General features: G+C 52.4%; 13 protein-coding genes across 13 annotated transcripts; 7 read left to right on the top strand and 6 right to left on the bottom strand.

Annotated features, from left to right (window-relative positions):
* Positions 1 to 23: 23 nt before the first annotated feature.
* BO97DRAFT_402234 (uncharacterized protein) lies at positions 24 to 1,416 on the top strand. Its single transcript, XM_025694450.1, has 2 exons — positions 24 to 669; positions 738 to 1,416. The coding sequence occupies exons 1-2, from the start codon at positions 29 to 31 to the stop codon at positions 1,234 to 1,236; spliced, it is 1,140 nt and encodes a 379-aa protein (XP_025556878.1). The 5' UTR covers positions 24 to 28; the 3' UTR covers positions 1,237 to 1,416.
* A 374-nt stretch (positions 1,417 to 1,790) lies between these two features.
* BO97DRAFT_402233 (YagE family protein) lies at positions 1,791 to 3,934 on the top strand. Its single transcript, XM_025694449.1, has 2 exons — positions 1,791 to 3,459; positions 3,530 to 3,934. The coding sequence occupies exons 1-2, from the start codon at positions 1,932 to 1,934 to the stop codon at positions 3,604 to 3,606; spliced, it is 1,605 nt and encodes a 534-aa protein (XP_025556877.1). The 5' UTR covers positions 1,791 to 1,931; the 3' UTR covers positions 3,607 to 3,934.
* Positions 3,935 to 4,582: 648 nt separating this feature from the next.
* Positions 4,583 to 5,659, bottom strand: BO97DRAFT_419952 (uncharacterized protein; the record flags this gene model as incomplete). Its single annotated transcript, XM_025696613.1, has 2 exons — positions 4,583 to 5,065; positions 5,207 to 5,659. The coding sequence occupies 2 exons, from the start codon at positions 5,657 to 5,659 to the stop codon at positions 4,583 to 4,585; spliced, it is 936 nt and encodes a 311-aa protein (XP_025556876.1).
* A 547-nt stretch (positions 5,660 to 6,206) lies between these two features.
* On the bottom strand, positions 6,207 to 7,514 carry BO97DRAFT_402232 (putative mitochondrial phosphate transporter Pic2). The gene is made up of 5 exons (XM_025694448.1): positions 7,417 to 7,514; positions 7,343 to 7,348; positions 6,624 to 7,274; positions 6,415 to 6,538; positions 6,207 to 6,357 (listed from the first exon to the last, which is right to left on the bottom strand). The coding sequence occupies exons 1-5, from the start codon at positions 7,505 to 7,507 to the stop codon at positions 6,306 to 6,308; spliced, it is 924 nt and encodes a 307-aa protein (XP_025556875.1). The 5' UTR covers positions 7,508 to 7,514; the 3' UTR covers positions 6,207 to 6,305.
* A 794-nt stretch (positions 7,515 to 8,308) lies between these two features.
* On the bottom strand, positions 8,309 to 9,677 carry BO97DRAFT_334235 (putative C6 transcription factor; the record flags this gene model as incomplete). Its single annotated transcript, XM_025691391.1, has 2 exons — positions 8,309 to 9,112; positions 9,180 to 9,677. Coding segments are annotated over 2 exons (1,302 nt in total), but the record flags the coding sequence as incomplete, so codon positions are not given.
* Positions 9,678 to 10,928: 1,251 nt separating this feature from the next.
* Positions 10,929 to 13,095, bottom strand: BO97DRAFT_333447 (F-box/WD repeat-containing protein; the record flags this gene model as incomplete). Its single annotated transcript, XM_025691360.1, has 4 exons — positions 10,929 to 11,111; positions 11,166 to 11,877; positions 11,957 to 12,600; positions 12,676 to 13,095. The coding sequence occupies 4 exons, from the start codon at positions 13,093 to 13,095 to the stop codon at positions 10,929 to 10,931; spliced, it is 1,959 nt and encodes a 652-aa protein (XP_025556873.1).
* Positions 13,096 to 14,470: 1,375 nt separating this feature from the next.
* On the top strand, positions 14,471 to 15,210 carry BO97DRAFT_402229 (uncharacterized protein; the record flags this gene model as incomplete). Its single annotated transcript, XM_025694447.1, has 1 exon — positions 14,471 to 15,210. A coding segment is annotated over exon 1 (299 nt), but the record flags the coding sequence as incomplete, so codon positions are not given.
* A 449-nt stretch (positions 15,211 to 15,659) lies between these two features.
* BO97DRAFT_334505 (Mn(2+) transporter ATX2) lies at positions 15,660 to 17,000 on the bottom strand (the record flags this gene model as incomplete). Its single annotated transcript, XM_025691401.1, has 4 exons — positions 15,660 to 15,843; positions 15,906 to 16,602; positions 16,648 to 16,868; positions 16,951 to 17,000. The coding sequence occupies 4 exons, from the start codon at positions 16,998 to 17,000 to the stop codon at positions 15,660 to 15,662; spliced, it is 1,152 nt and encodes a 383-aa protein (XP_025556871.1).
* A 2,008-nt stretch (positions 17,001 to 19,008) lies between these two features.
* Positions 19,009 to 20,922, top strand: hat1 (histone acetyltransferase catalytic subunit HAT1). The gene is made up of 4 exons (XM_025694446.1): positions 19,009 to 19,072; positions 19,141 to 19,419; positions 19,509 to 19,773; positions 19,843 to 20,922. Exons 1-4 carry the CDS (start codon positions 19,054 to 19,056, stop codon positions 20,819 to 20,821), a joined length of 1,542 nt encoding a protein of 513 aa, XP_025556870.1. The 5' UTR covers positions 19,009 to 19,053; the 3' UTR covers positions 20,822 to 20,922.
* BO97DRAFT_13071 (uncharacterized protein) lies at positions 20,902 to 22,166 on the bottom strand. The gene is made up of 2 exons (XM_025690045.1): positions 21,736 to 22,166; positions 20,902 to 21,676 (listed from the first exon to the last, which is right to left on the bottom strand). The coding sequence occupies exons 1-2, from the start codon at positions 21,878 to 21,880 to the stop codon at positions 20,982 to 20,984; spliced, it is 840 nt and encodes a 279-aa protein (XP_025556869.1). The 5' UTR covers positions 21,881 to 22,166; the 3' UTR covers positions 20,902 to 20,981.
* A 63-nt stretch (positions 22,167 to 22,229) lies between these two features.
* On the top strand, positions 22,230 to 23,215 carry BO97DRAFT_402225 (U6 snRNA-associated Sm-like protein LSm4). The gene is made up of 3 exons (XM_025694445.1): positions 22,230 to 22,455; positions 22,523 to 22,714; positions 22,792 to 23,215. The coding sequence occupies exons 1-3, from the start codon at positions 22,453 to 22,455 to the stop codon at positions 22,954 to 22,956; spliced, it is 360 nt and encodes a 119-aa protein (XP_025556868.1). The 5' UTR covers positions 22,230 to 22,452; the 3' UTR covers positions 22,957 to 23,215.
* Positions 23,216 to 23,355: 140 nt separating this feature from the next.
* Positions 23,356 to 25,621, top strand: BO97DRAFT_467191 (pentatricopeptide repeat protein). Its single transcript, XM_025699630.1, has 2 exons — positions 23,356 to 23,952; positions 24,033 to 25,621. Exons 1-2 carry the CDS (start codon positions 23,362 to 23,364, stop codon positions 25,503 to 25,505), a joined length of 2,064 nt encoding a protein of 687 aa, XP_025556867.1. The 5' UTR covers positions 23,356 to 23,361; the 3' UTR covers positions 25,506 to 25,621.
* Positions 25,622 to 26,823: 1,202 nt separating this feature from the next.
* On the top strand, positions 26,824 to 27,255 carry BO97DRAFT_334202 (uncharacterized protein; the record flags this gene model as incomplete). The annotated part of the gene is made up of 1 exon (XM_025691390.1): positions 26,824 to 27,255. The coding sequence occupies one exon, from the start codon at positions 26,824 to 26,826 to the stop codon at positions 27,253 to 27,255; it is 432 nt and encodes a 143-aa protein (XP_025556866.1).
* Between the last annotated feature and the right edge of the window lie 403 nt (positions 27,256 to 27,658).

Raw genomic sequence — 27,658 nt, 5'->3', positions numbered from 1 at the left:
TTCTTTCTCTGACGGGGTCCTACCTTAAATGTTTTCGCAGCTCGTCACGGCGGCAAAGGGCTTATTTACTCGACCGGACACCGACTTGAAGAGCACGTTTCTCAAATCCCGTGACAGCGAATCGAACAGCGTTAGCGCCGATCTGACGCCGAAAATGGTCACAGCCACTAGACGCCGGAAATTTACCGCCGAGCAGTCCGCGGAGCCTGAAGTTAAGGGTGGTGCTGCTGCTCGCTCGATCGAAACCAACGGCAAGCGCAAATCCGAGCAACAGCCCGTCAATTCGGAAGCCAACTCTCAAAAATCAAACAATAAGAACAACAAGCGGAGAAAGCGGGATAACTTGGAGGCCGTGCAGGAACCGGAGGACGATATGGCTACGGCTACTAGCAACAAAAAGTCGAAGGTGATGGAGGACGATAGTGAGGTTGAAGAGGAGACGACGCCGGTCGCTGTTGTCCCCAAGGCGAAGAAGAAGCATTTCCGATTCGATAGCGAGGAACCTGAAGTGCCGCAGTTGGAGGAGGAGGTTGCGGAGACGCCGCAGGGTGTGGACGAGGACGAGGAGGATAGCAGCGATGATGATGAGGCTCCTGAGACTGTCGATAACTCCGCGCAATTGTCGAAGATGCGGATGGAGGCGAAGAGACAGGAAAGGGCCAAGCAAATGTTCGTATTTTCCACCTCCCCCCCCCCCGCCTGTACATCACCTGGAATTGATTCTAACTATGATACAGAGAAGAGCAATTGAAGCGAGAAAAGAGGAAACAACTGGACGGTATGCGCAAACTGCAGGCGAAGTCCGCCAACAAGAAACGAGAGGCCGAGGATCAGCTGTCAGAAAGCACCGAAACCCTTCAGGGTACCACGACCGAAAGTGCCCGGAGGTCTGCGCTCCCTGCTCTCCTGCCCGATGATATCCTGGATGCGGCCCCCGACGTGCGGCCTCCGACCCCTCCCGCTGAAGAAATCGGCATTGTGCGACCCAAGCCCACCAAATTGAGATTTTTGGACAAGAAAGAGAAAGCCCCGAAGGACTTGCAGATGGGCGACGTCACTATCCGTGTGCTGGATGGAGATGTATCACGGAAGAAGTCGAAGACGACGCTTCCGCCCAAGTCCGCCAAGGTCAGTCAAAATGCGAGACAAGCTTGGCTGAATGGAGCTCGCAGTACGGCCAGGGTGAACGGGTTGAGACGAGCGGCTGGCGGTTCCTCGAGTTTTGTGCGCAAATAGCAGGTCTTTGGCGCGCTTAACTCCGTCTCGTAGTAGAGGTTGTAATGATGACAAAAGTATATCCTATGTTCATTTTCCTGTCCATATGTCGGTGACTTCACTTCTGATCTCTGGCGATCACCTTGGGCGCTTTATGTTCCTAGCATAGTCCAGCTGGGAATGAAAGTATCGGAATCATGCATGTCAGAGGCTATGAATGTTCTTAAACATATAATTTCAAGTATGCCATCCGAAAAGTGTCGGATTATCCTGATCTGCACGTCAAGCTTCAAGTTGAGGAGGAAGCGCAAACCCCACCCCGCAATCTATGCTTTCTTTTTCGACTCAATCCGATCCATAATTGCTTTTTGATAAGCTTTGAGAAAATATCCGATGCTACACCTCAGTCAATTCTTCTTTCGACCCCAAGGCTGCGCAGGTCTGCGTTGGTGGTGAGGCGTTGGAGGACAGGAAATGGCAGCGTTGGGCGGGCGCACGTGCGGTGGAAGGAAGGAAGAGGAAGAAAGAAAGAAGCTTGGAAGCTCTCCGCCTCTTCCATCCCGTCCGCAATCGAGCCTTCATTTTCTCTTTCTCCTAATCCTCCCCAACCACGGCCTCCCCACCATCCTCGGTGACCGTGCCTGCCCCCTTAACTCAGTTTGATTCAAGAATCTCTGCTCTGCGCAGTATTCTGCGTTTCTCCCTATTCACCCACCATGGTTTCCATCACCGAATCCTCCCCCCTCCTTCCCCAACATCAGCCGCCTTCCTCCACCAATACGTCACCGCGAGGAAACCGAGCTCCTCGGACGGTGACGTTTAATCCATTGGCCACTGTCAGCACATATCACGATACCACCGCCGCCGACCCAACCTTCAGACCGCTACATTCTGGTTCTTACCCTGCATCCAATTCCCAGAGCGCTGGCCAACACCGACCGACGGGCCTGTCGGCCCTCAATAGCAAGCTCCGTCGCCGTAACAGCCACGGGGCACCTTACAGCACCGCCGGGCCTCCAATGGTTGCTGCGCCCAAGGTCGGCCCGCAGAGAACGACGAAGAACGCACAGAAGCTTAAATTACTGCCCGACCCGGTGACTGAAGAAGAACTCACCGACGGCGACTTTCCGTCCGATGTCTACTCGCAAATCGCACGTATCAAAGAACCGACCGCGCGCAGTCATGCCGCAAGTCTAGGAAAGGCGGACCGAGAACGACTGCCCCGCGTCACAGCCTACTGTACCGCCAATTCGTATCGTCTGGAAGGGGTGGTGCGGTTTCTCAAGTCCAGAGCAAAGACCCGCGGGGCCAACCCCAAGCTCTACGATGAGTGTGTATACTCTTCGTACGACTACGATTACGAGGCAAAGCAGCGAGGCACGTGGAATCTCACAAACAATGGGTTACATTCGCCGGAAGTTCAACCTCCGATACGCCCTTCTGGAGAACGCCGGTACTCCGATAGTGTGGTTGAAGTGCAAGACAACACGAACACTCGACGGGAAGACCTCATCGACCTAAGAGACTCGGAATCTCACCATCAACAAAATGATCACGAGAGCGCTGTGGTCGATTCCACTACCTCTGCAGCCCAGACAGAAGTTGCTCCTGATTTTGATACCAATATCCACACCCCGGAGGTGTTCCTCTTCGACTACGGCACAGTCGTCATCTGGGGCATGTCCCCCGCGCACGAGTCACGATTCCTTTCTGATATCTCCAAGTTTGCTACCTCCATTCTCAGCCCCGAAGACACGCAGGTCGAAAACTTCAACTTCTACTATGCTCGTGAATACCAAGCCCGGATCTACAACGACTTCATCTCCCTTCGTGACCCTCGGAATTACATGATTAAGCTCGCCATCTCCCATGCGCTGGCCCAGTCGGTCAAGACCTCTCTCTTTGAAGATCTCGTCTCCGAGACCATCTCCAACACCGCTCCCCTCCCAGCCCAGATTGCGCAGACCGGCAGCGTCAATCTTACTCGTCGCCAGATCAACATGCAGGTTGGAGAACTCTTCATCCTGCGCATCAACATTCATCTTCAAGGCTCCGTGCTCGACAGTCCGGAACTGATGTGGGCAGAGCCCCAGCTGGAGCCTGTGTATCAGGCCGTGCGAAGTTACCTCGAAATGGACCAGCGAGTGAGTCTCTTGACGGAACGACTAGACGTCATCGCAGACTTGCTCGCCGTCCTGAAGGATCAATTAACTCACCGCCATGGTGAGTATCTTGAATGGATCGGTATGTCTCCCGCACGCTGCTGTTTCGTTTCACCCTTGAAAGTCCTTGCTAATACTACCGATTTCTCTAGTTATTGTTCTCATTGCCGCCGAAATTCTCGTCGCGGCCATTAATATCGTAGTCGACCTCTACGCCGGCGTGGAATAAAGCGCGTGCTACTTTCGCTTCGTATTGTTGCTTTCTAGGCGTATGGGATTCGAATCCTTTTCCTTCGGGCTTTCTCTTATTGTCACAACGAAAAGACTTGATTATTCTTTTGTCGTTTCGCTCATCTCATTGAAATCCCATGGGAAATCGTGATCTGCATTTCCGTGTACCAGATGGAGTTTCTTTTTTTGTGATTAGTCTGAAGGGGCGCTCGGGGGTTTAAGAGGTGTGTTGAAATAATCTCTAGCTAGGTTCTAGGGAGGGGTTGTCAGTCTTGCACCATATCGGGATCCTAGTCAGTCTTATGCATAGCCCTAACCAGCGTCCGTATTTAGTGATAATGTGACTTTATATCATATGCTTTCGTGTGCATCCAAGAATTATGTTGGGTTTGTCTTGGCCGGGGTTTCTACCAAGTACCGCTTATAGTCATCCCGTTGAAGCCTATATATATTATCCTGCGTATACGAAGTATCCAGCCTGAGCCAGGCTATCATTGCAGTACCCCAATGATAAGGGTCAAGGTCAGTGGTTGTACTAGTATATAGATCCCTCTAATTCATAAAGGAGATATCTCACCGCTGAGACAACATAGACTCCGAAACGCTTGTATGAGTCTACCACGAGTATAAATTTAGTCCACAGACGAGACCAGTCAACAAGACAACCCAACCACACAACCAAGAAAGAAATATTTTACTTCACTAAGTGCGACACCAAAAAAAAGTAGAAAAGAAAAGAAAATAAAAGAAGAGAAAAAAGTACCCATTCCCAGCCCAAGAACAATCCGCGATAAACACCAGCAGCAGCGCAGTAGAAACAAAAGAAGATAATCATGGTCTCCACTCCCGGTTTACATTTATCTGGTATTTGAAAACCATATCCCCTCCCTACCCCTTCTGATGATTATACAAGGGGAAAATCAAGAGGGGTTACCTGAAACACAGAGAAAACAAACAAACAAACAAACAAAAAACTAATTCTCCTCCTTCGGCTCCTTGGCATCCAGATCCATCGGCGTAGACTCGGGCTCTACCGACGCATCGCCGCCCTCGTTCTCGACATCCTCCGCGTCGTCGGCTGCTGCCTCATCGTCGTCATCATCTTCGTCGTCGTCCTCGTCGTTGGCGGCGCGGGTGTCCCTTGAGCCCGAGTCCGGGTTCTGACTTGTGCCGCGCTCGTCGGATTCCGGGTGTTGGCCGTGGAGCCGGAAGGAGGTGGTTAGGTCGTCCTGGGATGGGGCGGGGGCCAGACGGGGCAGGGCGCTGGTGCTGCTGGTGCTGTTGCTGGTGCTGTTGTTGTTGTTTTCGGCGGGGTCAGTGCCACCCGCGGCGCCGCCGGCGCCGGAGGCTGCTGTTGCTGCGGCGGTAGTGGTGCCTTCGTCGTCGTCGGCGCCGGCGGTGCCGTCGGGGAGGTTGGATTTACGGGATCGTTTGACGCGGAGGGGACGTTCTTGGGGCTGGGTTTTGGATGTGTTAGTTGATTCTTAACGGACACCCTGGGGCATGATGCTCGGTAGATCGCATGAGGGCTCGATCGAAACCTCCCATCCCCCCTTCCCCAACCCAAGTAAAAAAACCAAAGAGAGGATAAAACTCACAGTAGGAGGCTGCTCATCCGAACTCCCCTCCGTCTCATCGTCCATATACGACGCCGACGCTGCACCCGCACCACCAACTTTCCCCTCCGCCGCCGCCGCCGCAGACAGCCCATTCAACGCCGAGGCATTGCCCATTAGGGCGGCGGCGCGGGCCCGCAGCTCCGGGTTGGCAGCGGCGGCCCCGGCCTGCGAGGACGCCTCCTCGGTCATGCCGGTGACCTTGGCCAGGCGCTCGAGCAGGATGCACGACTCCAGGCGCATCTTCTGGATGTACTGCCAGCCGCGGCGGTTGCGGACGCGCATCAGCTCGTTCTCGTCCTCGATCTCGTTGAGGCGCTTCTTCAGCGCAAGGCATTTGCGCTTGTAGGCGTTCTCGACGCTGGGCGGGTTGGCCGTTGTGGTTGTTGTGGTGGTGGAGGGGCGGGCGGTGCTGGTTGCTGTTGGGTCTTCCATTGTGGGCTTGGTTGATTGATTTATTGTTGGGGGTCTTCCGCTCGGATACTATGGGGATGGAGGTAGAAGGAGGTCGGAGGGTTGGTAGGAGAAGGGGAGTGAGTCTCTGGTGGTTTTATACGAGATAGGTAAGCTGCGGGAGTTGGTGTCGCTTCAATTGCAGGCTGTCGTTACGACGATCGAAAAGTCTGGTCAAGGGGTTCCGGGAGCCGCTGTATGTGTCCCCGGCGATGCGAAGCCGATGGTCTCGATCCGCGCTGTTCTGATGGCGCGAAAAAGTATCAATGGGATGTTGTTGGTGATAAAGTGATCGTCATAAGGAGATCAATCACCCGAATTACGCAAAAAATTGAATCAATTGAAAGCAAACCACGCTGACAGATGAGATCGAGCTGGAAAAGGACGAGGACAGAGCTGAGGACGAAGCAGATGAAGGAAGTCGAGATCGCCGCGGCGATTCTGCCGGCCCACGGTCCAAAGCGGTCAGCGTTGTGCTATCTCTATATCTGTTTCTATCTCCATAGTGTCACTACTGTTGCAACAATCGACTTCGTCTACACAAGTAAAATTCCACGAACTCCTAAGTGTCATGAAGATACAAACAAAGCAACGCTAGTCATTAGAAGCACATTACACCTTCGACGCATTAATGTCCACCGGTGGTCGGCAATCCAAGGAACACCTTGAACGAATCATAGCTAATCCCAGCATCAGCATCACCGCTCATTTGTACAAGAAGAAAAGGCGATACTCACATCAACCACTGGAATCCAGTCAAAGTACCGAGCATGACAATTCTGACAGGCAATCCGTTCCACAAGCCCGAGAACCCGATGTTGCGATAGATCCGCGACACGGCCGTCATCGCGCCCTCGCCAGCTATAGCACGTCAGAGGTCACCCGATAATTATCATCTCACCAATCCTCTACGATGGCTGACAGAGGTGGGGGGGAGATAACTCACCCTTCCGATCCGCATTCAACTTACTAACCATAACATCAGCAGGATGACTGACGATGGCGCAGAAGATACCAGCGATGTAGCCACCGAGGAAGCTGACGCCGGTCTGCTGGAGGCCGGAGCACTGCTCCTTGGGCTTTCCGATAGTCTTATAGATCATGCTGACGGTTTCTTCGAAGGTGGCGAACTTGGTCATGGTGTAGGGGATCTGGCGGGCCCAGAGGGGATACAGGCCCTTGTAGAGGCCGGCGACGCCCTCCTTGGCGGCGACCTTGCGCCAGCCGTCGCGCAGGCTGTGCGCGTACGGCGGCAGGGTGGTCTGCATGCGCACCTTGATCGCCTCCAGCGGGCACAGCATCATGTCGGCGAAGAACTCGGCCGATGCGCTGGCGCCCAGGAACACCACCGTGCGGTTGGCGTTGGGGAACAGCCGGTCACCGTACAGGTACTTGAAGTACTCGTAGAACCCGTACTTGCCGGCGCCCTGCAGCGAGTACCCCAGGAACGTCGGCGTCCATCCGAAAAAGACCCCGCGCACCCCTTCCTTGGCCATGATCGATCGCCACGCGGACAGGTTCGACGTGTAGATCTTCGGGTCGACTTGTCGACGGCATTTCACTAGGTCCAGCGGTGTCACCGCCGTGTGGGTTGGGCCTGTAACTTGCTTAGTCTTGTGATTCTCAGTGATCTCGGGCTGCTTCGAAATGATGATCATCACGTACCACAAGCTGCGACCAAGATGTCGAGTTAGCTTTCTATCGAACACATTGGCGGAAAGTAAAAAAAGGAAACCTACCGACAATGCCTCCCAGCGTACAGCTCGCGAAGTACTTAGCCGAGTTAGGCTCGATCTTCCCAAAGGGAAGATTGCGTTCTTGTGTAGCCATTATCTAGATTATGTCGAATGTGAGTGAAGGGTGAGCAAGCAAGCGAGCGAGCGAGCGTAACGTTCGTCGTATCTACAACAGCACCAAAACCAACTCCAGAGAGAAAGTGGGGGAAGGAGAGGAGATAATCAAGCAAGAAACCAGAGAAGGGTATCAATTGAGCAAACAATTTCTATCGCAATTGCAATTGGGAAAGATCAAAGTTACTTATAAGCCAGGCAACGCCAGGGCCAAAACCGGGGCCTCCTAAATATAACTTACACGCGACAAGGTCGCAACATGTCGTCAGTGCAGCAGCCATTATGAAGTCAGTCTCAGGCACGGCTGCAAATCAAATCGGCTAAACCGGCATGGCGACAGCTCGTCCTGCACCCTGGGAACCATCCGAACAGCCGAGCGAGGGATAATCTGTGAGATCTGACTTGGAATGATTGACTTGGCTTGCACTGGGCTGCTATTGCCCATCTTCTGCTCTTTTGCGGTGTCTTGTGGGAATCTGCTGGTGAATCTTTGTTGATTTGCGTATCTAGCTAGGATCGATGACGTCAGTACATCCGTGGCTTGCCGGAATGGGAATTTCCCCTGTCCCCATACTCGTGGCATTCTTATCGTGATTGATTGGTGATAGAGGAGAAATCTCATTTGCTATTTCGCTAGGCTCATATCGACATCATGCACATTATATACAGAAGAGTGTACATATATAAAAAATCATATATACGTCCAGCAGCCCTTTCCAACGAGAAAATATTCTGCTGATTTCAACTGGGATGAACTGGAACCAAAGCGACAATCAATATCTTATGGCCAGGTCAATGCCGAGCGCCCTCCGCTACCCGGTGCAAAAGACCCAAGCATCGAGGGCATCACCGTGGACCCCCCACCACTCTCCCCAGCCAGCACGAGGGCCAACTTGATCCCGACCTCGGAACCCTTTTCCGTCAGCACCCGGCGGATATGCTGGGCCTGGGCTGGCGTCGCGTATCCGCATGTCAGGATGTACCAGAGGGGCCAGATCATATAGTAGACGTAGAAGGCGCGGAGTTGAGACTTCCCCTGCGAGGCGGACGGGTGGCCCAGTTGATCGATCTCCCCAAAGCAGTACGGGATACTACGACACGTATCGCTGATCATGCTGCGGATCAACTGGGATCCGTCCGCCTCTTGCCGGCTCGCTTCTCGCTGAATGCCGTTCGAGCTGACTATCGAGGCAAGGGTCCGGAGGAAGTCGAGCATCGTCAGCTGGAGCAGGACGCGAAGCGCATGGTAGTAGGACCACATCGACGCCGAGAATTGCCCTTGATAGGTCAGCACATCTTCGCCGGTGTGCGACCGGCAAGCGTGAGGGAGCCAGCTCGTGGGCAGGTTCTGGCTCCAGTCAGCCAGTTCGGAGTCGAGGCTCCGACACAGTTCGATCCTCGAGGCGAGTGTGGTGATAACGGCGGGATCGGCGGCGTCTGTTGTCAGGGGATTCTCGAGCAATACTGGATCAAGCTGGTTCACTATCATCATCAGGCGCTGTAGAGGATCGGCAGGGTCAAGGCGCGTGACAATATCATGAGTGCTGAAGCGCTGCTTCTGCCGTAATAGTAGGGCCTCGATACGCTGCATGTTGCATAGCGGTCAGCCCCACGAGCATATATCCAGATAGATGCACGGAGTGTGAACCTACCGTATGAACGTACGCAAATTTGAACAGGTCCAGCCCCTGCTCATTGAGTAGACTAGCGCCTCTCAACTTCATGAGGGCCTCAAAGCCCACGGTATGGGAGCTGGCCAGCCCATTGCGCTCGCCTGAGATATCCTCGAAGAGAGCCAGAATAACCACAGCCGCGAAGGTATCGTCCTTCACCCTTTCGACGGGTGAGTCCAACGCTTGACGTAGGCCCTGCACGGCGAGGGCAACCCGGTGTCTCGCCTGTGTGACCAGCGACGATGCCTTGACCTGATTGCCCAATGTGAGCAAGGCTGCAGCATCAACCGCGAGACGCAGACACGACGATGCGGGCTCCGCGGCGTCTGGGCCCCGCCAGCCTGCATACAATCTGGGAATAAATCCTAAATGACTTCCCCCATCAGGTTTGTCGCAAGCGGTATACTGATCGAAGAAGTAGCAGACCGCCCGTTCCTCCCAGGGGATATCCGGGACTTGATGGACTGTCAGAGATGATGTACGTTGCTGGCCTTCGAGACCTGTCCTCTGAGTACCACGAGCGGGGGACGGCGTAATCTCCTTTCTAGACTCTTTCACTCTACCCGTCTCGATCTTGAAAATCGTGTTTGGCCGATAGCCTGGGCACGGCTGGCCGTAGACGGCACAGTTGCGGCATCCAGGATGTCCCTCGTCACACTAGGAGCTGCTTAGCTATGACCGCGACCAACCAGATAGTGAACATGGAAAAGCCACAGGATAGCTTATACCACCGACCGAGGGGACATCGGTGGATTTTGGACAGCTGTCGTCCTACCTTAATCTTCCGTTTGCGACACAGGTGGCAGCCTGTACTAGGTTTGCCCCCGTATACCATACTCGGCTACACTTTTGAGGGGCACGGCACATGTGAATCGCAGGTGCAACCGGAGGCTTCACGCGTCAATGCTACATGCACAATCAATAAATGAGAGTCGTCTGGTCATGTAGCCTGCAGATCAAGCATCCTTGTTGCGGGGTTGAGATTAGTACGATGAGCGCGGGTGTATGATGTTGATGATGATGATGATGATGATGATGCGTGGAGGAGTCGTAGCCATCCTTTCAACGGATGTCCCTGTCTCTAGATGAGTCAGGTGACCACATCAAATGGACCATCGAGGCAAAATCATCTTCTTTTGAATGTGCACATCGCAGGGCGTCAAGAGTCTAGCCAATACAGCAGAGCATATCTAGGACTCGATAGTCGGGAAACCATACCGTACGAAGGAGTGGCTGCATAATTCCCACGGTGAGAACCATCGTCCTCAGTTGATACACCAAAAATCAACACCAAAATCTTCGGTAAATTTGGATACAATCGTCCCAAGACGGGTATCGTCTAATCCTAGTAAGAAGAAACTAGAACAAAAAGTGCATATAGAAATCATGGAACACCGTCGGGGCTATTCCCCCTTTGATACTCCAGCAGCACAAGAAGAATCCCAATTGCCACTTGTTTAACTCCACACCACGTTTCCAGCGGGTTGAAAAGAATAAAAACCACAAGTCAAACAGAGTATCCCCATCTAACACCCAGAATGCATATATATCGATGTATGATCGGACGGATTTGACCCTGTCCCGGTAGCAGTCGTGGACTTACAGTGCAATGAGCCTGGCCACCGGCATCAGGCGCTGAGCTCAAGGAACAGAGGCGGTGGCGCTTAAAATATTCAAAATTGAGAAAAAGGCGTGCGCATGATACTGCAAGAACGCGTCACATTGCCATCAAGACAAGGGGGCATCCGCCATTGACTGATCGTTGTCATTATTTGTCGACATTGTAGGATCCGAAAAGCGTTCCCGGTGGCGGCTATCGACAGGGGTCGGCAAGGGCCCCGGTGTGCTGGCAGTACTCTCAATCGCGGCTTCATCCTCGCTATCTTCAGGTGGCGCTGAGAAGTCCCACACCTACGGATGCTATTAGAACTCGTTCATATCAAGTGGACCTGGTAGGATGCTTACCTCCATAACCGTTCGCCCTGACCTATTAGCCATGATAACGGCCTTCTCCGCCTCAAAGGCAACTCTCCAGACAGCCTCGGCTGGGGTGGACAATTCTCGCAGTAGTTGAGCAGTCTCCAGACTCCAAATTTTCACGCGGCCATCACTGCCACCGGTGACAATACGGGAGCTGTCAAATTGCAGGCTGGTAACACTGTTGTCATGCGCTGCCACTCGATGAATGGGTGTATTCGTGATCAGCGACCAGATCCGTATCGCGCCATCGGAGCCGCCGGTAACCAGAATATCACCACGCATCTGTAATTGTCCTACTAGAGAGGTATGACCCTGCAGAATGCCATTGCATTGACCGGTTTGAGGGTCCCACATGCGTACGGTGGTGTCCAAGCTACCCGTTGCAATGCGTTTGCCATCATAGGCGACCGCATAAATCTGGCTGAAATGGCCGGATAAAGTCCTCAGGCACCGACCCTCAGAAATGCTCCAAATCCGTGCGGTAGTATCGTAGCTGCCGGAAACAACGATATCGCCATGTATGGCCAGGCAGCGAACACTTGCTTGATGTCCGATCAATACATTCTTGCATGTGCCTGTGGTCAGATCCCAGATGCGCAGCGTCGTGTCTCGTGAGCCGGAGATAGCCGTGTTCTTGTCAGACATCTTCAAACAGCGCACTGTGGATGTGTGTCCACGTAAGAGGTATATTCCAGCCCTAGTGCCAACAGCCTATTAGTATCGAATGGCTTGGAACCTGCATGGAACGTTTTGAAACGTGATTGGGATCAGCTTACCCTGTGGCCATATTCCACACCCGGACTTCTCGATCGCAGCCACCGCTCACAAGAATGTCATCCCATGGAACCATCGCCCAGACACCCATGACGTGACCTTGAAGTGTTTTCTGGTTGTCTCCGTTGGTGTCGTACACATGGATTTTGGCATTATCAAGCGCAACCACGATATACTTTGGCGTTAAATGAAGACTCGTGACAACTCCCTGGTCCGGGCTCATATGTCTTTGCGTGCAGCGCCCGCCTCTATTCCACGCTGATTGCACCTGGTATTTCTGTTTGAAATGCGACCTGTAGGTCATGGGTCGAACTCGCCGTTTCCGCGAGGAGTAGCTCGACGAGGAGAGCCAGTCTCCAGACAAGGAGCGTGGGAGCGGCGGAAAGCTGTCTCGAGAATGGGGACTAGACGCTGTTGACTTCCTCTGCAACCCGCTCAGAGAATGAGTACTGGATACAGCATGCAGAGACTGCCCGTTGAAGGGGTCTAGGTATTCTCGATCGTCATCCGTAGGCCTCTGAGAGGCATAAGGATGCTTCGCGCACAGGTTCTTCCAGGTGATGTCATCGTTCAAGAGTTCGCGCCATCGTTTGGAAACTTGTGATGCTCTTGCTAGTGACTTCGGATCATCGATAAACGACAGAACCTATTCAGATCGGAGCATACGCGTCAGCATGATTCCAGCGGCTAGGCCGAGAGGGTCAAAAAGATGGCTCAATACCCGCAGACATAATTCGTTGGGAAAGACATTAAAGGGGTCTTTCCTTAACCGAGGATTTATCATACTCCAAACGAAGCTAAGTGTCATAGGATCACATAGCCCAAGAACTCCTTCCAGAAACTTCCGCTTTTTGGCATTGGTAAGACTGGTGAAGTGTATCCGAGTGTTCAGCAAGACTTCTTCCTCCTCCTCTTCGGCTGTCTGCCAACTCAGGGATCGTCGATGGGGGGTCGGACTCGGAGCTGGAGTGGGGGGTGATTCAGGCGCCGAAGGCAGGAGACTTGTTGGAATCGAGGGACCAGGCTTGGTTGAGGAAAGCGATCTGGAATGAGCACTGGCGACAGAGGGAACTGAGTCTTTGGCTACACATGACCGGTCATGCGCCGTTTCCATCTCGTCCGATACACTGCGCGGACTCATCATCCCGCTCTCTTCTATGTCTTGAGTGCTCATGGTTCGCCGCGCTGAAAAGTGGTTATATCATCCAAGATCTTTCGTAGGCTACCGAACTTGATCGCCGCACGCTGATTATGATAACCGTTAACTGACCTCCCAAGGCCGTGACGCATTCGCAGAATGATAACGTAAGAAAATGAGATGGCGGAGTTTTAAGAAAAAAGAAGAAGAAAAAAAGAAACAGGCAAAAGAGAGGGAAAACGAGGGACAACGTGAGTGGTTCAGGGATGGGTGAGGCAGAGCTGAGGGAATGGAGTAGAAGGGAGGAGCGGAAGAGGAAGCGAAAGAGGGAGCAAGAGATAAGACGGGGGAGTGGACGATCTCCGGCGGCAGCGATCTTGAGTAGGGAGGAGAGGAGAGAAGGCTGGCGATACGGAGTCGACAGGGAATAGGGGAAGGTGTGGCAGGGCCAACAGATATTGAGTACGGAGTAGTGACGGGCGCGATTGTATTATAAAGGGCAGGGTAATAAGATGGATAAAAATAACAGAAAGGAAATAGAACCAGAAAAGAAAAAGTTTAAAATGAGGATTGGAGATCCGATATCCCGCGCAGAGACAGCGGCAACAGTCGCAGAAGAGCGTTGAATGGGGGGGAGAGACAAGATTACTACGCTTGTCCTTTTCCCGCCGACGACGCCATCCAGACAGAAACTGGGTCTGCAAGTCAGTAACGGGAGAGTGGGTGGTGTGGAGGGGCGTAGATGAGACTAGACCAGACTAGACACTCGACAGGCTGGAGAGAGACAGACAGACAGACAGACAGATAGATAGATAGATCCAGGCAGAGACAAGATACAAGAAGCGAGAAAGGAAAAGAGACAGAGGAGAGGGGGGAAAGGACGATAGGAGTCTAGTAGAGAGACAGAAGCAGCAGCACAGGACAGGGCAGACAGAACCTTGAACAGGGACAGAGCAACAAGACTGGTGGGTGTGCTTGCAGCACTAAAAGCAGAGTCAGTCTACTGTACGAGAGAATGAGCAAAGAGCAAGACGAGCAAAAGAGAGAGTGTGTGGAGAGAGAGATGTTGGCTGGCTGACTGGTTGACTGGTTACTACTGGCTGGACTGGCTGGAATCATGCGATGTCGTAAGAGAGAGAGAGAGAGAGAGAGAGAGAAGGTCAGGTGCACTGCAGTACTCCATAGTCCCTGAACGGTTTAGTGTAGCTCAGGGAGGGCCCGAAGCTGCCAAGCCTCAAAAAAGCCCGCAGTTCTTAGCGGCCGGGGCGTAAAAGTGACCACTTACTTACCTTACTGCTCAACTACATACATCCACTGCAGGCGATACGTATACTCTCAACTTTTTACTTCGGACATGCATCCTTTCCCCCCCTCCCTTCCCCCCCTCTCTTCTCCCCTCCTCATGACCAGTGCCCGGAATCCCGCTCCCCTGCCTCTCTCTCCTTCTTCTCCCTGAGGTCTCGTCTCCTCTTCCTCCTTCCCTCTCATTTGCCCCTGCTTGTGCAATCGGATCCGGTCCGCCCTTGTTCTATTCATCCCATCATTGATCTATCTACCCGTTCTCCTCTTCTTTCCACTCATCTGTAGGATGTGAACCCCTGCCTTCTCCACCCTTCTTCTATGCATGCCACACAAACACTCACACTCTCACACACTCCCACACACCAGCAACCAACGGATTATGCGAGCAATTAACCACACAAACTGGGCATTCTCAAGGGAACAGCAACCAAGTACCTACCGCCACCCACTGTTAAACGGCCCCGATGGTCTGCAAGGGTCCGCCTTGCGCCCATCTGTCGTCAGAAATGCAAGTGAAATCAAGATGAAGCTTCAGCAGATCGCTGCTGGTGCGCTGAGTCTACAGGCCCCCAAAACAAGGCGAACTAATTCCAGAGTCAGGGTGGAGATAGTCATAACTAAGTAATCCCTGTCCGATTACAAATCCATCCTCTCCTCGCTTCCTCCTGTCCAAAGGACACAACTCCGTGGCCCTGGGCCTGAAATATAGGGCACCGATTAAAGATATAGTTCCTCCGAGGCCGTGGATGGAGCTCGGCAGGATCAGTGCAACACAACCGTGGAAGTGGGAATTGCGAGCATAATCCAAGCTTGCTGAGTGGTTGCATCAGGCTCGGTGTTTTGCGGGGAAAGGGCCGGGCTGAACGTGGATTTCCATTTTCCGGAGGCTGTCTCCCCTCCTTCCCCTCCGTAGTTCCTGGCCACTTTACGTAGCTGTGCCCATATCCAGCGCAATAATGACAACGGCCTTGGAAGAGACTTGTATACAAAGTGATGAGACCCATGCGTAAGTCAAAAAAGAAAGCAGCAAACATATCGCAACACCGTTTCTATGCCAATATTAATATCACAAAGAGATTAGCTTCGGAGAAGGATGTAGATCCTAGTAACGACACAGTCTATAAAAGCAACACGGCTTCCGAAAGGTATTGCGAGTGTAAGAGTGCTTCAATATCGACGTTCTTTGACGTTCGATGGCACTCGTGGCGTTGATAAAGTACAACAAGGGTGAAATCCAAAATAAGATTAGGTAACATGGCAGGGAATTAGTGAGCATGGCCTAATTGCAAAAACAAGGGCAAGATCATGCCGACGACGGAAGCGATTAGGTCTCTCATAGACTTGTCGTGCTTCGCGGGGATATCTCTGGGATCCCCATACCCATTCGCAGGCGATTCACGTGGGGAGGTGTTGGGGCTGTTTTCCTGCATCGTATGCATGGCGACATATCTGCACAACAGTCAATTCTCGTCCAGACCGAAGGCCGCATCGGAGGGGAGGGGGCCGCTTACAAGAAGGTACCGGCCGAGAACAGTAGCAGTACGCCTGTTCTCCAACGGGTACTAATTTCGTCGCCGCTGGAACCCGAGCCCATGACTTGCACAAATAAGAAAGTCATCAGCGCTCCCAAGGGGGCGGCCAAACTGAAAACCAACAAATGAGCTCTAGCAGTGCGACTAGAAAGTCCTTGCTTTAGCAGCACGGAAGTGAGGCCGAAAGAAGCCGGCGCTTTATGAACCATAATTGCAAGGAAAATGATAAAGCTCAGCCCAGTGTCGGAACTGGATGCACCCAGGGCAATCCCATCAGCAGCGGCATGAATGACAAGGCCAGTGGTGGTAGCGAAGCTATGGCTACTCTTGGGGACGTTTCCAGCATCCAAAAGACCACCTTCTCGAGATGGGGACGAATTACGTCGCAAGCCCGATCCAAGATTGTCCAGCGATATGTGGTAAGGAATCCTTTCCTGTTTACCTGGCGATGCTAGCACAGGTAGCTTGTCAATGAGATACATCAAGATAAATCCGCTGATCAACGCGATACCGATCCAAGCGTGAGGCGAGCTTTCTTCGTCATGACTCTTGTGTTCGGTGTCGCCGGATGACTCTTCTTTTCGTTCAGATAGTTCATCGTGTCCATCGCGAGTGATATGCAATGTAGGAGTAGTCGCTAGGTCGTCTAAGATAGACGGAGACACCGCAGCTGTATCTCCCAAACCCAATGGTTCCCTCGCCTGGAAAACCTGAACGGCACGTGGTTTTTGAGGGTGCCAGCTGAATGCTGTCGCTGTCGACCGGGTGCTGATGCCGTTTCGACCAGCAGGCAAGCTTGCGCTGTATAATGTTTCCACTCCTTCTGGGATAATCACGATCAAAGAAGTTCCGACTAATACTCCCATGCCAATGGAGGATATCAACCTCAGCTGAGAAGGGGAGAGCGTGAAAGCAAGTGGTAATGAGCCCACGACAAAAGACCTGTAGGAGCAAAACGGGCGCAGCGATTAGCGAGGGAGTTCGTTCTTCTGGACAATTGCCTTGTGAGTTGAGCGAAACTCACGTAATCGCCATCACAATGCTCAGAGCGAGCAAAGTGAAAAGTCCCTCCATGGTTTCGTCTCCGCTCTAGAAGGCTTCAATCATGATGCCAATCGCGAAAATTATATTCTCGGCACGCCCCTGATCCTACGTCGGTGGCGCTGCGATGTGCGTATAAGCCCGACAGGGGGTTGTGCAGGGGCTTGAAGATGGTTGGAGGGGAGAGGAGAAGAGGTGAGATTCGGAGGGTGTGAAAGTGTCTATCCAAGGCGGTCGGAATCAACGAGAGAACTGAAAACGTGGCGGAGGTGGACAAGCCCTGGGTTAGGCCTAGTCGACGGAGTTGATAAGTTATTGCGATCCGCTGCCGCAAGTGGGAAAAAGAAAGGCACGCCCCAGTCACAGACACGGGAAGACCCACCGCCCAGGGATGCAATGACGGAATTGGATATACTGCCTGCTTACTCCGTAGCCTATGTAAGACACCTACCTAAGCTGACTATCATAGATGATTTTTATATACTGGCAGGTTGGGCATAATCTAATCATCAATCCATGACAAGTACGTCATCCAGCAACCTATGCTTCATGGTTCATGCTTCTGCTCCATTATCTCCGTACGTTTTGCTCTGAATTTGAAGCAGATCCTTCAAGCGTGCTTCCTTCTCGCGAGCGTGTCCGACGGTCAACGATCCATACGCCTGATTGACTTGAGAGATTACTTTCTCCTTCCACCCGGCTTTTGCTTCCCCTCGCACTTTAACCTGACCCAATCCATCCCATGTCTTGCATCGTCCCACCCAGCTTGTCCAGGAAAGCTGCAATGCCCCCTTCTCCACCTCCCTATTGATAGCTCTCGAAGACACCATTGCCGGCCCACCTAGGCCCTGAGCTGGCCAACAAAATAGTATCTAGATCTTTTGCGTCTACCACGTCTTCCTGCACTAAGTATCATGCTTCTCTTAGTAGTGCAAATTCCAGTCGGTTGTCCACGAAGCCCGGGATCCCTTTCCGAATGACCACGGGCCGGTGTCGTGGACCAGGCACGGAGAAATACTCGCGCGCAAACTCCACACGCTCGGGTGAAGTCTCTGGAGCGGGGGCTATCTCCAAAAAGTGGCATCAGGTGAGGTTGGTCGAAAGGGTGAACGACCAACAACCGGGCCTTATTGCGCATCTTGAGTTGTTGAGCAATGTACTGGTCCAGAGGTGTGCAGAGCCTGGAGCCGCCGCGTCGACTTAAGCCCAGAGGGTCTGCTTGAACTTGAGGCTCTCGGGTCCTTGCTCCTGGACGATAGTGACTGAGGCGCATGCGCTCTCCAATGATGAAAGGAGTCGCAAACGACCGTCGGCAATGAGTTACTCTACCGCAGGGGTGGAAGCTCAAGAACCAGTGCTGGAAAGATCCACCGCATGTATGCTGGGTCAGATATCTGGAAGAGTTTTTCTCAAATAGTCTTCTAAGCTGGGTCTGGTATTAAAAACAGTGATTATCGTGTTATCACGCGAGAGATGCAGAGCCGCCATGGATATGCCTATGGTCCCGAGGCCTGTCAAGGCGATTTGCTGAGGGTCGTGGGAAAGAGACATGATGTTCGAGTATCTTCACTGACTATGAGGTATAGTTGCCTCCGTCGGTAGTATGGTTCATGCAGTCTGCAAGCAGTCAGACTCACGCATAATCTGCTGATGAATCCTTTTGAGGTGGTTTCCGCCAACGCTACGGACTATACTTCATCGTAGTGGAAGCGGCCGCCAGGCACAATCACAAGTCATACCATTGTGAGATAAGAGGTTGTGGAATCAAACCACCTATTGCTCGAGTAAATGACTAGGTCGAGTAATTTGTAGCATCCGACATACTAGATTCTTGGTCTCTCAGATAACCAGCTACCTATGAATATTGAGTACTCTGTACAAGTAGTTACGATGTGATTGAGCCCACTTTGGCGCTCGATGCGCTAAGCCCAACCCGGTTATACCCAGCTCCGCCGCGCAACGCGATCGATTCGGGCAACACGCGCCGCTTTCAAAGGTGATTGATGACGACCGAAAGTCTATCTTTCTTCACCCATCTCCTGACTTCATTTCGCTTCGGATATCCCTCAACTACGTGCTTGGCATCATGGCGAACGAAGGCGACTGTAATGAATGACCCTGTTGCCCCTTTGCCTCACTTTTCACCCTACTAACAAAAAACGGCTTCATACAGGGACTTGCGACGCCAATGACGCTCTCCACCTGTCTCTAGTCCAACCTGCCGACGATGCCAAACTCAAGACCCTCTCCAACTTCCAACCTCAATTCACATATCCCATCTTCGGCGATGAGGAGCAGATCTTCGGCTACAAAGGCCTGATCATCCGCATGCGATTTGCTGCCCACGATCTACGCCCGCATCTTCACATATCTTATGACGAGAAGTTCAAGCCTGTGGGCGATGTCGTCCCTGTTGATCTACTGAAGACTCTGAAGCCATGGATTCCTGAAGGTAAACTACATGTCACACCTCCCGGACTGGTGGGCGCCGTAGCTGCTCATAATTCATCGCTGTTAACTAATTCAAATGTGATCTCTTAGAGGCTTTCGCTGTACTCCCCGATTACGAGAAGGCTGTTTTGGAGGACAAGGACGCCAAGGACTTTGTACCCCCAGGCAAACTCGTTCACAGCTACGTCACCGAACAGAGAACATATGAGGTCTGGGCAGGGTCGTTAGCGGATCCCGAAGTGAGACGATTGTTGGATCGCGCACAAGTCTTCGTTTCACTTTTCATCGAAGCTGGGACACCGATAGTCACGGATGACCCTGACTGGACACTTGAAAGATGGACGGTCTACTTTGTGTATGCTTCACTACTCAACATCCGTCGTACTGGTACCCAGCTACGCTCATCATGCTAACGACACTACAGTTACGAGAAGGTGACGCGACCGGTGCCCACTGCTTCACAATATTCTATTGTCGGATATGCGACAACATATCGCTGGTGGTTCTACCAGAGAGACACGACACAAAAGCCTACAGTCCAAGATAGCCCGTTCCCCGCGTCTGAGGTGATAAGGCCCGCTCAGCTTCCGGCGCGGTTGCGAATTGCGCAATTCCTTATACTTCCTCCTCATCAAGGCTCGGGCCATGGCATCCATTTGTACACAACTATCCACGGCGCCTGTCTCAATGATCCCACGATCTCCGAACTGACCGTTGAGGACCCGAATGAAGCCTTTGATGCCCTCCGCGACACTGCCGACTATCACATCCTGCGCCCCGAGTTTGTCAAGCACAATCTGAACATAAATCCGGATCCATACGGAGTAACGGCGAAGAGGCCTCGTCCTCGGCGCGTGCCTACATCAGCCCTGATTCCGACCAAGCTGCTTCATGAGATCCGCTCGTCGTTCAAGATTGACTCCACCCAGTTTGCTCATATCTTGGAGATGTATCTCCTGGGCCAGATCCCTCTGAAGAGCCGGTTAGCTGGTGGTACCAATATGGCTCGCCTGTTGATCAAGAAGCATAATGCAGAAGACCCCAATGATAGGCGGTACTACTGGTGGCGCATGCTCACCAAGCAGCGTCTCTACAAACGCTCTCGGGATCTCTTGATCCAATTGGATCTGAGTGACCGCGTTGAGAAGCTGGAGGAGACCGTCACCAATGTCGAGGAAGGCTATGAAGCACTGCTGAAGGCCTTCAACGCCCGCGAAGAGGCACTGAAAGCTAAGGAGGAAGCGATGGGCGACGCAGCGACCGCAGAGTCGACTGTTGTCCTGAATGAGCCGGGTCAAGGCTCTAGAGAGCCGCGCAACAAGCGCAAACTCACAGTGGCAGATGACGAGGATGATGAAGAGGAGGAGGACGGGGATTTGCTGAATAAGCGGCCAAAGGTGTAGAGAGCCAACTGCATGCGCACACAATGTATCCTTGGTCGATGCGTTCGTGACAAGGTCAATGTACTAATAAGCTTTATGATCCATCCAAAACTGTTTTGGCAATGAGCCATGGCCCAGTATATGATCTTTCATTCCATACTATTGTAGGTGCATTTGCAGATCAGGATCTGTAGCTAGGAGGAGGGGCTGAGTCCATCGTGTCCAATGATTCTACCGTCCCAGAGGACCTAGGCTCATGGCTCAATCGACTGCTGGTCGCAGTGAACGTAATGGTGGATAGCCCGACCGTTGACGTAGCGATAGTCTCCGAGGACATGCGCCGCTTTCCATGCAGGCTTGCTACCTCAGGACCATCTGGCTTGACCGAGTTCTGCTGCTCGACCCCGATCAACTCCCCGACGCATGCGAGTGTCTCCCGTAGGCCTAGTAGTTCATCTTGCATCGCTCCAGGCAGAGACGATGATGCATCTGAAGAGCCTACCTGCATCTGACGGGGTTCTCCCGGTACGTCGATGACGAAGAGCTCATTGTCGCGCTCTGGGGCCGATGGCTCGGTGGGCTTCCGCTCCCACCAGCGGTGCCACCGCAGTCGGCGCGCTGCAGCCTTGTAGGCCCGGCGCGCTTTCCTCTCTTCGCGCTGTGCTGCCCTGTCCACCCGGCGGCGTTGGCAGTACATCGTCTTGAGACAGATTCGGTAAGCCAGAGCGCATACGGCCAGTATACACGCGAGCACGACCAGCTTCGTGATGGAGACCTGGTTCTTGTACTCCGAGATCTTCCTGAGCAAGCTGCAACTCCGGTCGGTGTCTTCGTTCAGGCATAGCGACCGGGTCGTTTTGGACCCGGTATGGTTGTCTATACAGTGGCTTAGGATTTTTTTGAACGGTGTTGTCGTCGCAGGATGGACTACTAACTGGGATGCATTGGGAAAGAGTCGTCGGGTCGCTGGAGATCAATGGGGGTGCCCTCAACTACGAGGTCTGTGGTGAGAAAGAGTATCAATGCTGACCACCAGGGGATTGCATAGCCCGGAGTGGAGAGGTGCCGTCTTTCACCCATGATGGTGTATATATATCCGATCCGGGAGAGACTATAGATATAAGTATGGGAGGAGAAAAGTGAAGGGAGGTTGAAAAAGCTATCCCATGAGCCTTCTCAGGGAGCATAAGCATCGCAGCTGAAAAAGGGATGCATCTTTAAAATGTAGTCCTGGGGGTGATAGACTAAATAAGGACAAACACAGACAATGCCCTGCCCGTGGATCGAACTAAGCCAGGGTCACTGACACACACACTCACACTGGCAGTTCAGCTAAGGAGAAACGAACGCATGGCCGGGCCAATCACGGGGCCATGTTTTTCCGGATCGCCCCGGCGCTGCTGCTGCTGCGATCACCGCCACAGGTGAAGCTCATGCGGAGCCCTCTTCCAAGGTCGGTTGCGCGCTCGTTATCACATCCCTATTCAAGTCTTTCATTGACATTAATCTGCGACTCTTACCTTATACTGCTCGCTCGCATCTGGCCCGCGCCTATTTTTGATAATCCTCGACGCATTGAATTAGCGACTGCGCATCTGCGTCTCTCCCCACCTACCAAGACAACATCCCACCTTATCCAATAGTCCTCAGAAATGGTATACCTCTTCACTCTGCACTTATTATATTCTCTAGGCTATAGACTCTTGCTGATCCAGGATATAGTTGCCTCTAGGTCTTCTGACGGCCGCGCAGGGTCACCCCATGCTCGTGGAACTCAAGAACGGCGAGACGCTCAACGGACACCTTGCCAACTGCGACAACTGGATGAACCTCATACTCAAAGAAGTTGTCCAGACGAGTCCGGAGGGAGACAAATTCTTTCGACTACCAGAAGTCTACGTCAGAGGAAACAACGTGAGTTCATAACGCGGGGAGCGAAGCGGTTTCCTGGATCCCAGCTTTCTCCGACTCTAACCTGGCTTCCCCCTTAGATCAAATACCTACGAATTCCCGAAGAAATTGTGGAAATGGTGAAGGAACAACAGCAGAACCAGCCGCCGAACCGCAACCGTGGTCCCCGCGAAGGTGGTCGAGGCGATAGAGGTCGTGGTGGTGGTCGGGGTCGTGGTCGCGGTCGCGGTCGGGGCGGCAATTAGAGACTTTGATCCTATTTTTTGTTCACGAAAAGAATGAGAAGAGACATGAAAGATACCCCGGGGTTGATTGAAAGTGTTTAAAGCAGGTAGTTCGCTGGGGAAAGTTCGTTTGGCTGGTTAGGAAGTCGAGCATGGCCTTGGCGTCATCTGGTTGTACTTGTTAAATGAGAATTGTGTCGTCTGGGCTTCTTTTTCCTTCTTCTCATTTCATGATTGGACGGATTATGAGATTTGATATCTGCACTAAGTTAAATACGAATCCATAAGGTTATCCTTGATGTGTGGCTATCGTCGCCACTTATCAATATCCCATAGCATGATTAGCATCCGAGATCACGTGTTACTCCCGTAACTTGTTCCTCAATCCTGAGAGACCGAGTGCAAACGTCTCCGCAGCCACTCGACATGCCACGAACGACACTAGTTCTTGATGGGCTATGGCTCTGCCTATGCCCATCATTTAATATCAACACGCTCAGCGGGGCTAGAGTAACTCTAGGGGCGAGCCAACATGCTAAACGAAGATTTTCCTCGTTGCCGCTGAAAAAGTCCATGCCAGCTCGACCGACGTTTGGCCCAGAAGAACCCGCCACAATTGATTCCAGTCGCGAACCCGATCAGAGGGACGTGACTCACGAAGATAGTATAATCCGATTGCTCCCTGACCAGTCGATCCCCTTCACCTCGTATGACCAAGTGACGACATTTGAGTTCGGCGATGCACCAGAGACTCTTTCGCGCAAGTCCACGCAGGCCCTGGAGACCAGGTTGCAGGAGATAACGGCCAAGAACCCGCGGATTCAAAATACAGCACAGATCCTACGCATCCTCATTCACGACCGCCAGGTACATCCGGACACGCGGCACTACAGAGCTCTCATTCTCGCCCACTCGGATGCGGTGCGTGGTTCGACTAAAACAGTCCGCAGGCTGCTCGCGGAGATGGAATCCAATGGGATAGCGGCCGACTCAGGTACGCTACATGCTGCTCTCCAGGTAAGTTCCAGCAGTCCCAGCAGTCCCCAGAGTCGTCCCATCTGGAAACTCGTGCTGATATGGACTCGTTCTACGCTCAGGTATCGGCCGTTCACCCCGACTATTTGCTGCGTCAAGATGTCCTGCGGGCCCTTCGAGAGCGTTGGCTCTCGCTCAGCCCTACTGGATGGCATTACGTGGTGGCTGGCTTGCTTCGAGAACACCAGTTCGAGTTGGCATTGGATCATATCGGTCAGATGGAGCGGAAAGGAGTGGTAGTCGAGAGCTGGTTATTCAACATGCTCGTCTATTATCTCTGTGAACTTCAAGAATGGGATGAGGTGCTCCGGCTGATGCGCTCTCGGACGGAGCAACACCGCGAAATCACACCGGAGCTGTGCTCGTATGTTTTGGAAATGGCAAGTATGGCCGCCCACACCGAAACAATCTGGTTCATCTGGAAGCACAAGGTAGAACTGCGATACCTGCGCCCTTCACATGCCATCTGCAACAAGGTCCTGGGGGTTGCAGCTCACATAGGAGATGTTGATCTTGCTTCATCTGTGATTCAATACATGGCGGAATCTGAGTTCAACGTCACCCTGCAGAATTACGAATGTATGGTGGCAGCTCATGTAGTGTCTGGAGACCTATACGCTGGTTTGGAAGTTCTTTGCAGGATGCACAAAGCAGGCATCTCGCTGCGACACGACTCAACGCGTTTAGTACTCAAGCACATGATTGAGAAGAATGTTAACCCTCGGGATGTGTGGGCCATGCTCAAAAAACTCAAAGCTACTAAGCTTCCAGTGCCGCTCCTCTGCGCTTTAGTGGTCTTCGAAAAGTGCGAGCATGAAGCACTTAGTGACCCGTTGGCCGTGGAAGACGGTGTCGCGCTCTACAACGAACTGTATACCCTGTGTCCGAACAAGGCAGATGTCTCTCTATTCAACGTCCTCATCAACATGTGTCGACGAGGCGAAAACAGCGACGCCGGCATGTTCGTGGTCCACGAGATGGCAAAACTGGGCGTGGTCCCTGATGGGGTCACTTTCGAGCATTTGGTTATGATGTGTCTGGACACGGGCAATTATGAATCCGCATATATGTATTTCCAGGACCTCCTCTATCGGGGATTTTCTCCAAGCGATGAGACCCGCGCCGCCATTCGGGAGATCTGCTCTCACTCCCGGGACCAGTATGCAAGGCAATTGAGGTATCATCCCCGCATCCAGGATGGCTCTATCCAATGTTTGGTCGACGGAATGAGTTCTGCTGGCGAGCATGACCGAGCGCTCAGTAAAGTTTCATCCGAAGTGCCCTGGCGGGAATCCCCTCGTTATCCCACCATGAAGTTTGAACCCTCTTTTCTGCAGTCAAAAATCGCCGAGAGGAAGAGGGAAGTTTACAAGGAAATACGACGGATGAGGGCGAAGGAAGCGCGTAAGAGAAGAAGGAGAGCGAAGGCCATTCAACAAGCAATGGAAGAGGAAGGTTGGGAGGATTACGAGCCTGGAGGTCTTGTCCCTGAGAATTTGCCTGATAGCAGTGGAGAAGACTCGCAGTCCGGTTGAGTCTTGGCCATTGCCAACACCATGCACGACGTGAATCGTAAAGTTCAATTTCATGTATTCTAGGTTGATATGCTACAATTGTATAGGGGGCTTGTTATTTGGCCCCAATGGAAGCCAATCTCGGCTATTGCAAACCAGTGAAGTGTTGAACAACTACCATAAAGAGAGACCAGGAAGAGATCTTCTCCGGTTCTCCCGGGGGGGGGAGGGGGTGAATGACTGTGACTGAGTCCCGTCGCGATGACAGCCGCACAGTTCCGGTATTCGGGTGAGAAAACGGGGGAATGCAAGTAAGCAACGGCAGGGTGCATGAGACAGGAATCATAGGGAAATTATCTAACAAAATGGGAAGTTCCCCGAGGCGGAAGAGATTTAAGCTTGCATGTGAGACAGCGAGCGCCTCATCGTCAAACCGCCGTTGATTGCGCCCGGATTTCCCGCCTGGACCAGCTGTTTGATGATTATCCGTGTCATGGTTCAATCATACCTAAGAATATCATCAAGTGCTTAGTAGGTTGGTCAAATTTCTATAATTATGTCAATCCCAGATTGAGATCGGCTAACCACTACCGCAATGCAATCACAGTGAACAGTTGGGACAATACAATGTAGGGTTCAACAACGGCATCAACAACAAACTCCAAAACATCGCATCGAATCTCCATCCAGCCCGTTGAGCACAAACCTTTTCTCACCGTCAGTTGTGTAACCATGGTCTGTCACACATTTGATAAGACTGTTCTTCTTTTGCTTCGCTGCAAATGGGCAACAAAACGGATCTTCGCTCATATTCCGCGCGATCACCCACCCTCTGGCCAATGAGTTGAGCCTGTCGCCAGTGATTCGTTTCAACTTTCGCTCCACTGTTGGGGTCGAATTGCTCTCCCGCTGCATCAGGATCGCTTTTGCAAGTTCTAAGAAAAGTATCGACTCCAGACGGAGGCGAGGATCCATCCGTCTGCGCTCTTCCTGCAGTCCTGCCTGGTGCCAACGCCGCCGTCGCTACAGCCGAACCGGGGTTATATCAAGTCACCGTCGCTGCTCGCTGCATTCTTTCTCTCTCCCCTTTTTCCATCACAATTTCATCCGTCTTCTCCTTTCCTCCTCTAATTGTCTTTATATCTCCTCAGTACTTACTGATAATACTTAATCTTCTCTGTTGAGTGCCTGTCTCTTTCCTGTCAAGCATATACATCAGTTCATCCCCACGCCTGCATACACACATACATTACATACATACCTCGTGGTCGCAAGGCACAAGAACTCAATCCTACCTTACCAAACCTTAGTCACCCGACCTACGATTATCCCCATCACCATGCAACTCACCACCCTTTTCGGTCTTGCTCTCTCCACCCTGAGCCTCACCTCTGCCTCTCCTATCTCCTATCCCAGTCGCCGTGACAGCGCGGCACTGACCTGGCATGTGTCCAATTTTACCACCGGCTGCTCGCCAGGAGGCTGTGTGTACAACTTCAACATCCTCGGAATTGCGACCAAGAACACACCGGGCTTCAACACCACCTGCTCCGGTACTACGGACAGCTCGGATGACCTCATCTCCTGCCAGGACCATCTGGTCAAGTCTCGCGTCAAGGCCGAGCCGTATCCGCTGTGGAATGTCCGGGTCGAACACGTGTGGCTCCGGTCTGGGGGTGAAGCCGAGTTCTTTGCTTTCGGAGAGACTAATGTCACCTCGTCGACCCCGCGATTCACTATCCCTGTCACTGAGGAGTATGGTGTCGCCTGAACAGGTCGGAGGATGAACCGACTTTAACCGCCGGGCCGGTGCTATACCAAAAGGGAATATCCCAGGAGGGAAATTCGAATGGAGGGGTAGGTTACGGCAATGCTTTTGTATCATACTATGATGGCCATGTCTGTTTTCTTTTATTGTTGATAGTATATATTGGGCCAGAATGACTTTACACTATGACCGGGGGGAAGGGTACCTAATAATGTCTGGTTACATGATGGGCAAAAGTGGCTAATGCAGGACAAATATTTATGACCAAGAGTAATGCAAATCAAGTTCAAATCCCAGCTTATTTGTTTGTCTATAATGTTCTTGATTGGAGTTATCAACAGACTGTTTACATTCACCGATTGTTTGATGGGCGGCCGGATAAAGAAAGGGTGCCGGTGACATCATC

The sequence above is a fragment of the Aspergillus homomorphus genome, assembly GCF_003184865.1.
Source record: "Aspergillus homomorphus CBS 101889 unplaced genomic scaffold BO97scaffold_1, whole genome shotgun sequence".
Taxonomy (NCBI): Eukaryota; Fungi; Ascomycota; class Eurotiomycetes; order Eurotiales; family Aspergillaceae; genus Aspergillus; species Aspergillus homomorphus.
Note: the sequence above shows the minus strand (reverse complement) of the source record. Positions and strands in the feature narration are given on the sequence as shown.

Excerpts from the sequence above, each read along its gene's own strand:
- BO97DRAFT_402232 (XM_025694448.1), bottom strand. The coding sequence starts at position 7,507 with ATGGCTACACAAGAACGCAATCTTCCCTTTGGGAAGATCGAGCCTAAC. Across the intron at positions 6,539-6,623 it reads GTTGAATGCGGATCGGAAGG|CTGGCGAGGGCGCGATGACG; the intron begins GTGAGTTATCTC and ends GACGTGCTATAG. Across the intron at positions 6,358-6,414 it reads ACTGGATTCCAGTGGTTGAT|CTATGATTCGTTCAAGGTGT; the intron begins GTGAGTATCGCC and ends TGCTGGGATTAG.
- hat1 (XM_025694446.1), top strand. Across the intron at positions 19,420-19,508 it reads GAAGCCATGGATTCCTGAAG|AGGCTTTCGCTGTACTCCCC; the intron begins GTAAACTACATG and ends GTGATCTCTTAG. Across the intron at positions 19,774-19,842 it reads AGATGGACGGTCTACTTTGT|TTACGAGAAGGTGACGCGAC; the intron begins GTATGCTTCACT and ends ACGACACTACAG.
- BO97DRAFT_467191 (XM_025699630.1), top strand. The coding sequence starts at position 23,362 with ATGCCACGAACGACACTAGTTCTTGATGGGCTATGGCTCTGCCTATGC. Across the intron at positions 23,953-24,032 it reads CGCTACATGCTGCTCTCCAG|GTATCGGCCGTTCACCCCGA; the intron begins GTAAGTTCCAGC and ends TTCTACGCTCAG.
- BO97DRAFT_402234 (XM_025694450.1), top strand. The coding sequence starts at position 29 with ATGTTTTCGCAGCTCGTCACGGCGGCAAAGGGCTTATTTACTCGACCG. Across the intron at positions 670-737 it reads CAGGAAAGGGCCAAGCAAAT|AGAAGAGCAATTGAAGCGAG; the intron begins GTTCGTATTTTC and ends ACTATGATACAG.
- BO97DRAFT_402225 (XM_025694445.1), top strand. Across the intron at positions 22,715-22,791 it reads TCTACGTCAGAGGAAACAAC|ATCAAATACCTACGAATTCC; the intron begins GTGAGTTCATAA and ends CTTCCCCCTTAG.
- BO97DRAFT_402233 (XM_025694449.1), top strand. The coding sequence starts at position 1,932 with ATGGTTTCCATCACCGAATCCTCCCCCCTCCTTCCCCAACATCAGCCG. Across the intron at positions 3,460-3,529 it reads TGAGTATCTTGAATGGATCG|TTATTGTTCTCATTGCCGCC; the intron begins GTATGTCTCCCG and ends CGATTTCTCTAG.
- BO97DRAFT_13071 (XM_025690045.1), bottom strand. The coding sequence starts at position 21,880 with ATGGGTGAAAGACGGCACCTCTCCACTCCGGGCTATGCAATCCCCTGG. Across the intron at positions 21,677-21,735 it reads CTCTTTCCCAATGCATCCCA|ACAACCATACCGGGTCCAAA; the intron begins GTTAGTAGTCCA and ends GCCACTGTATAG.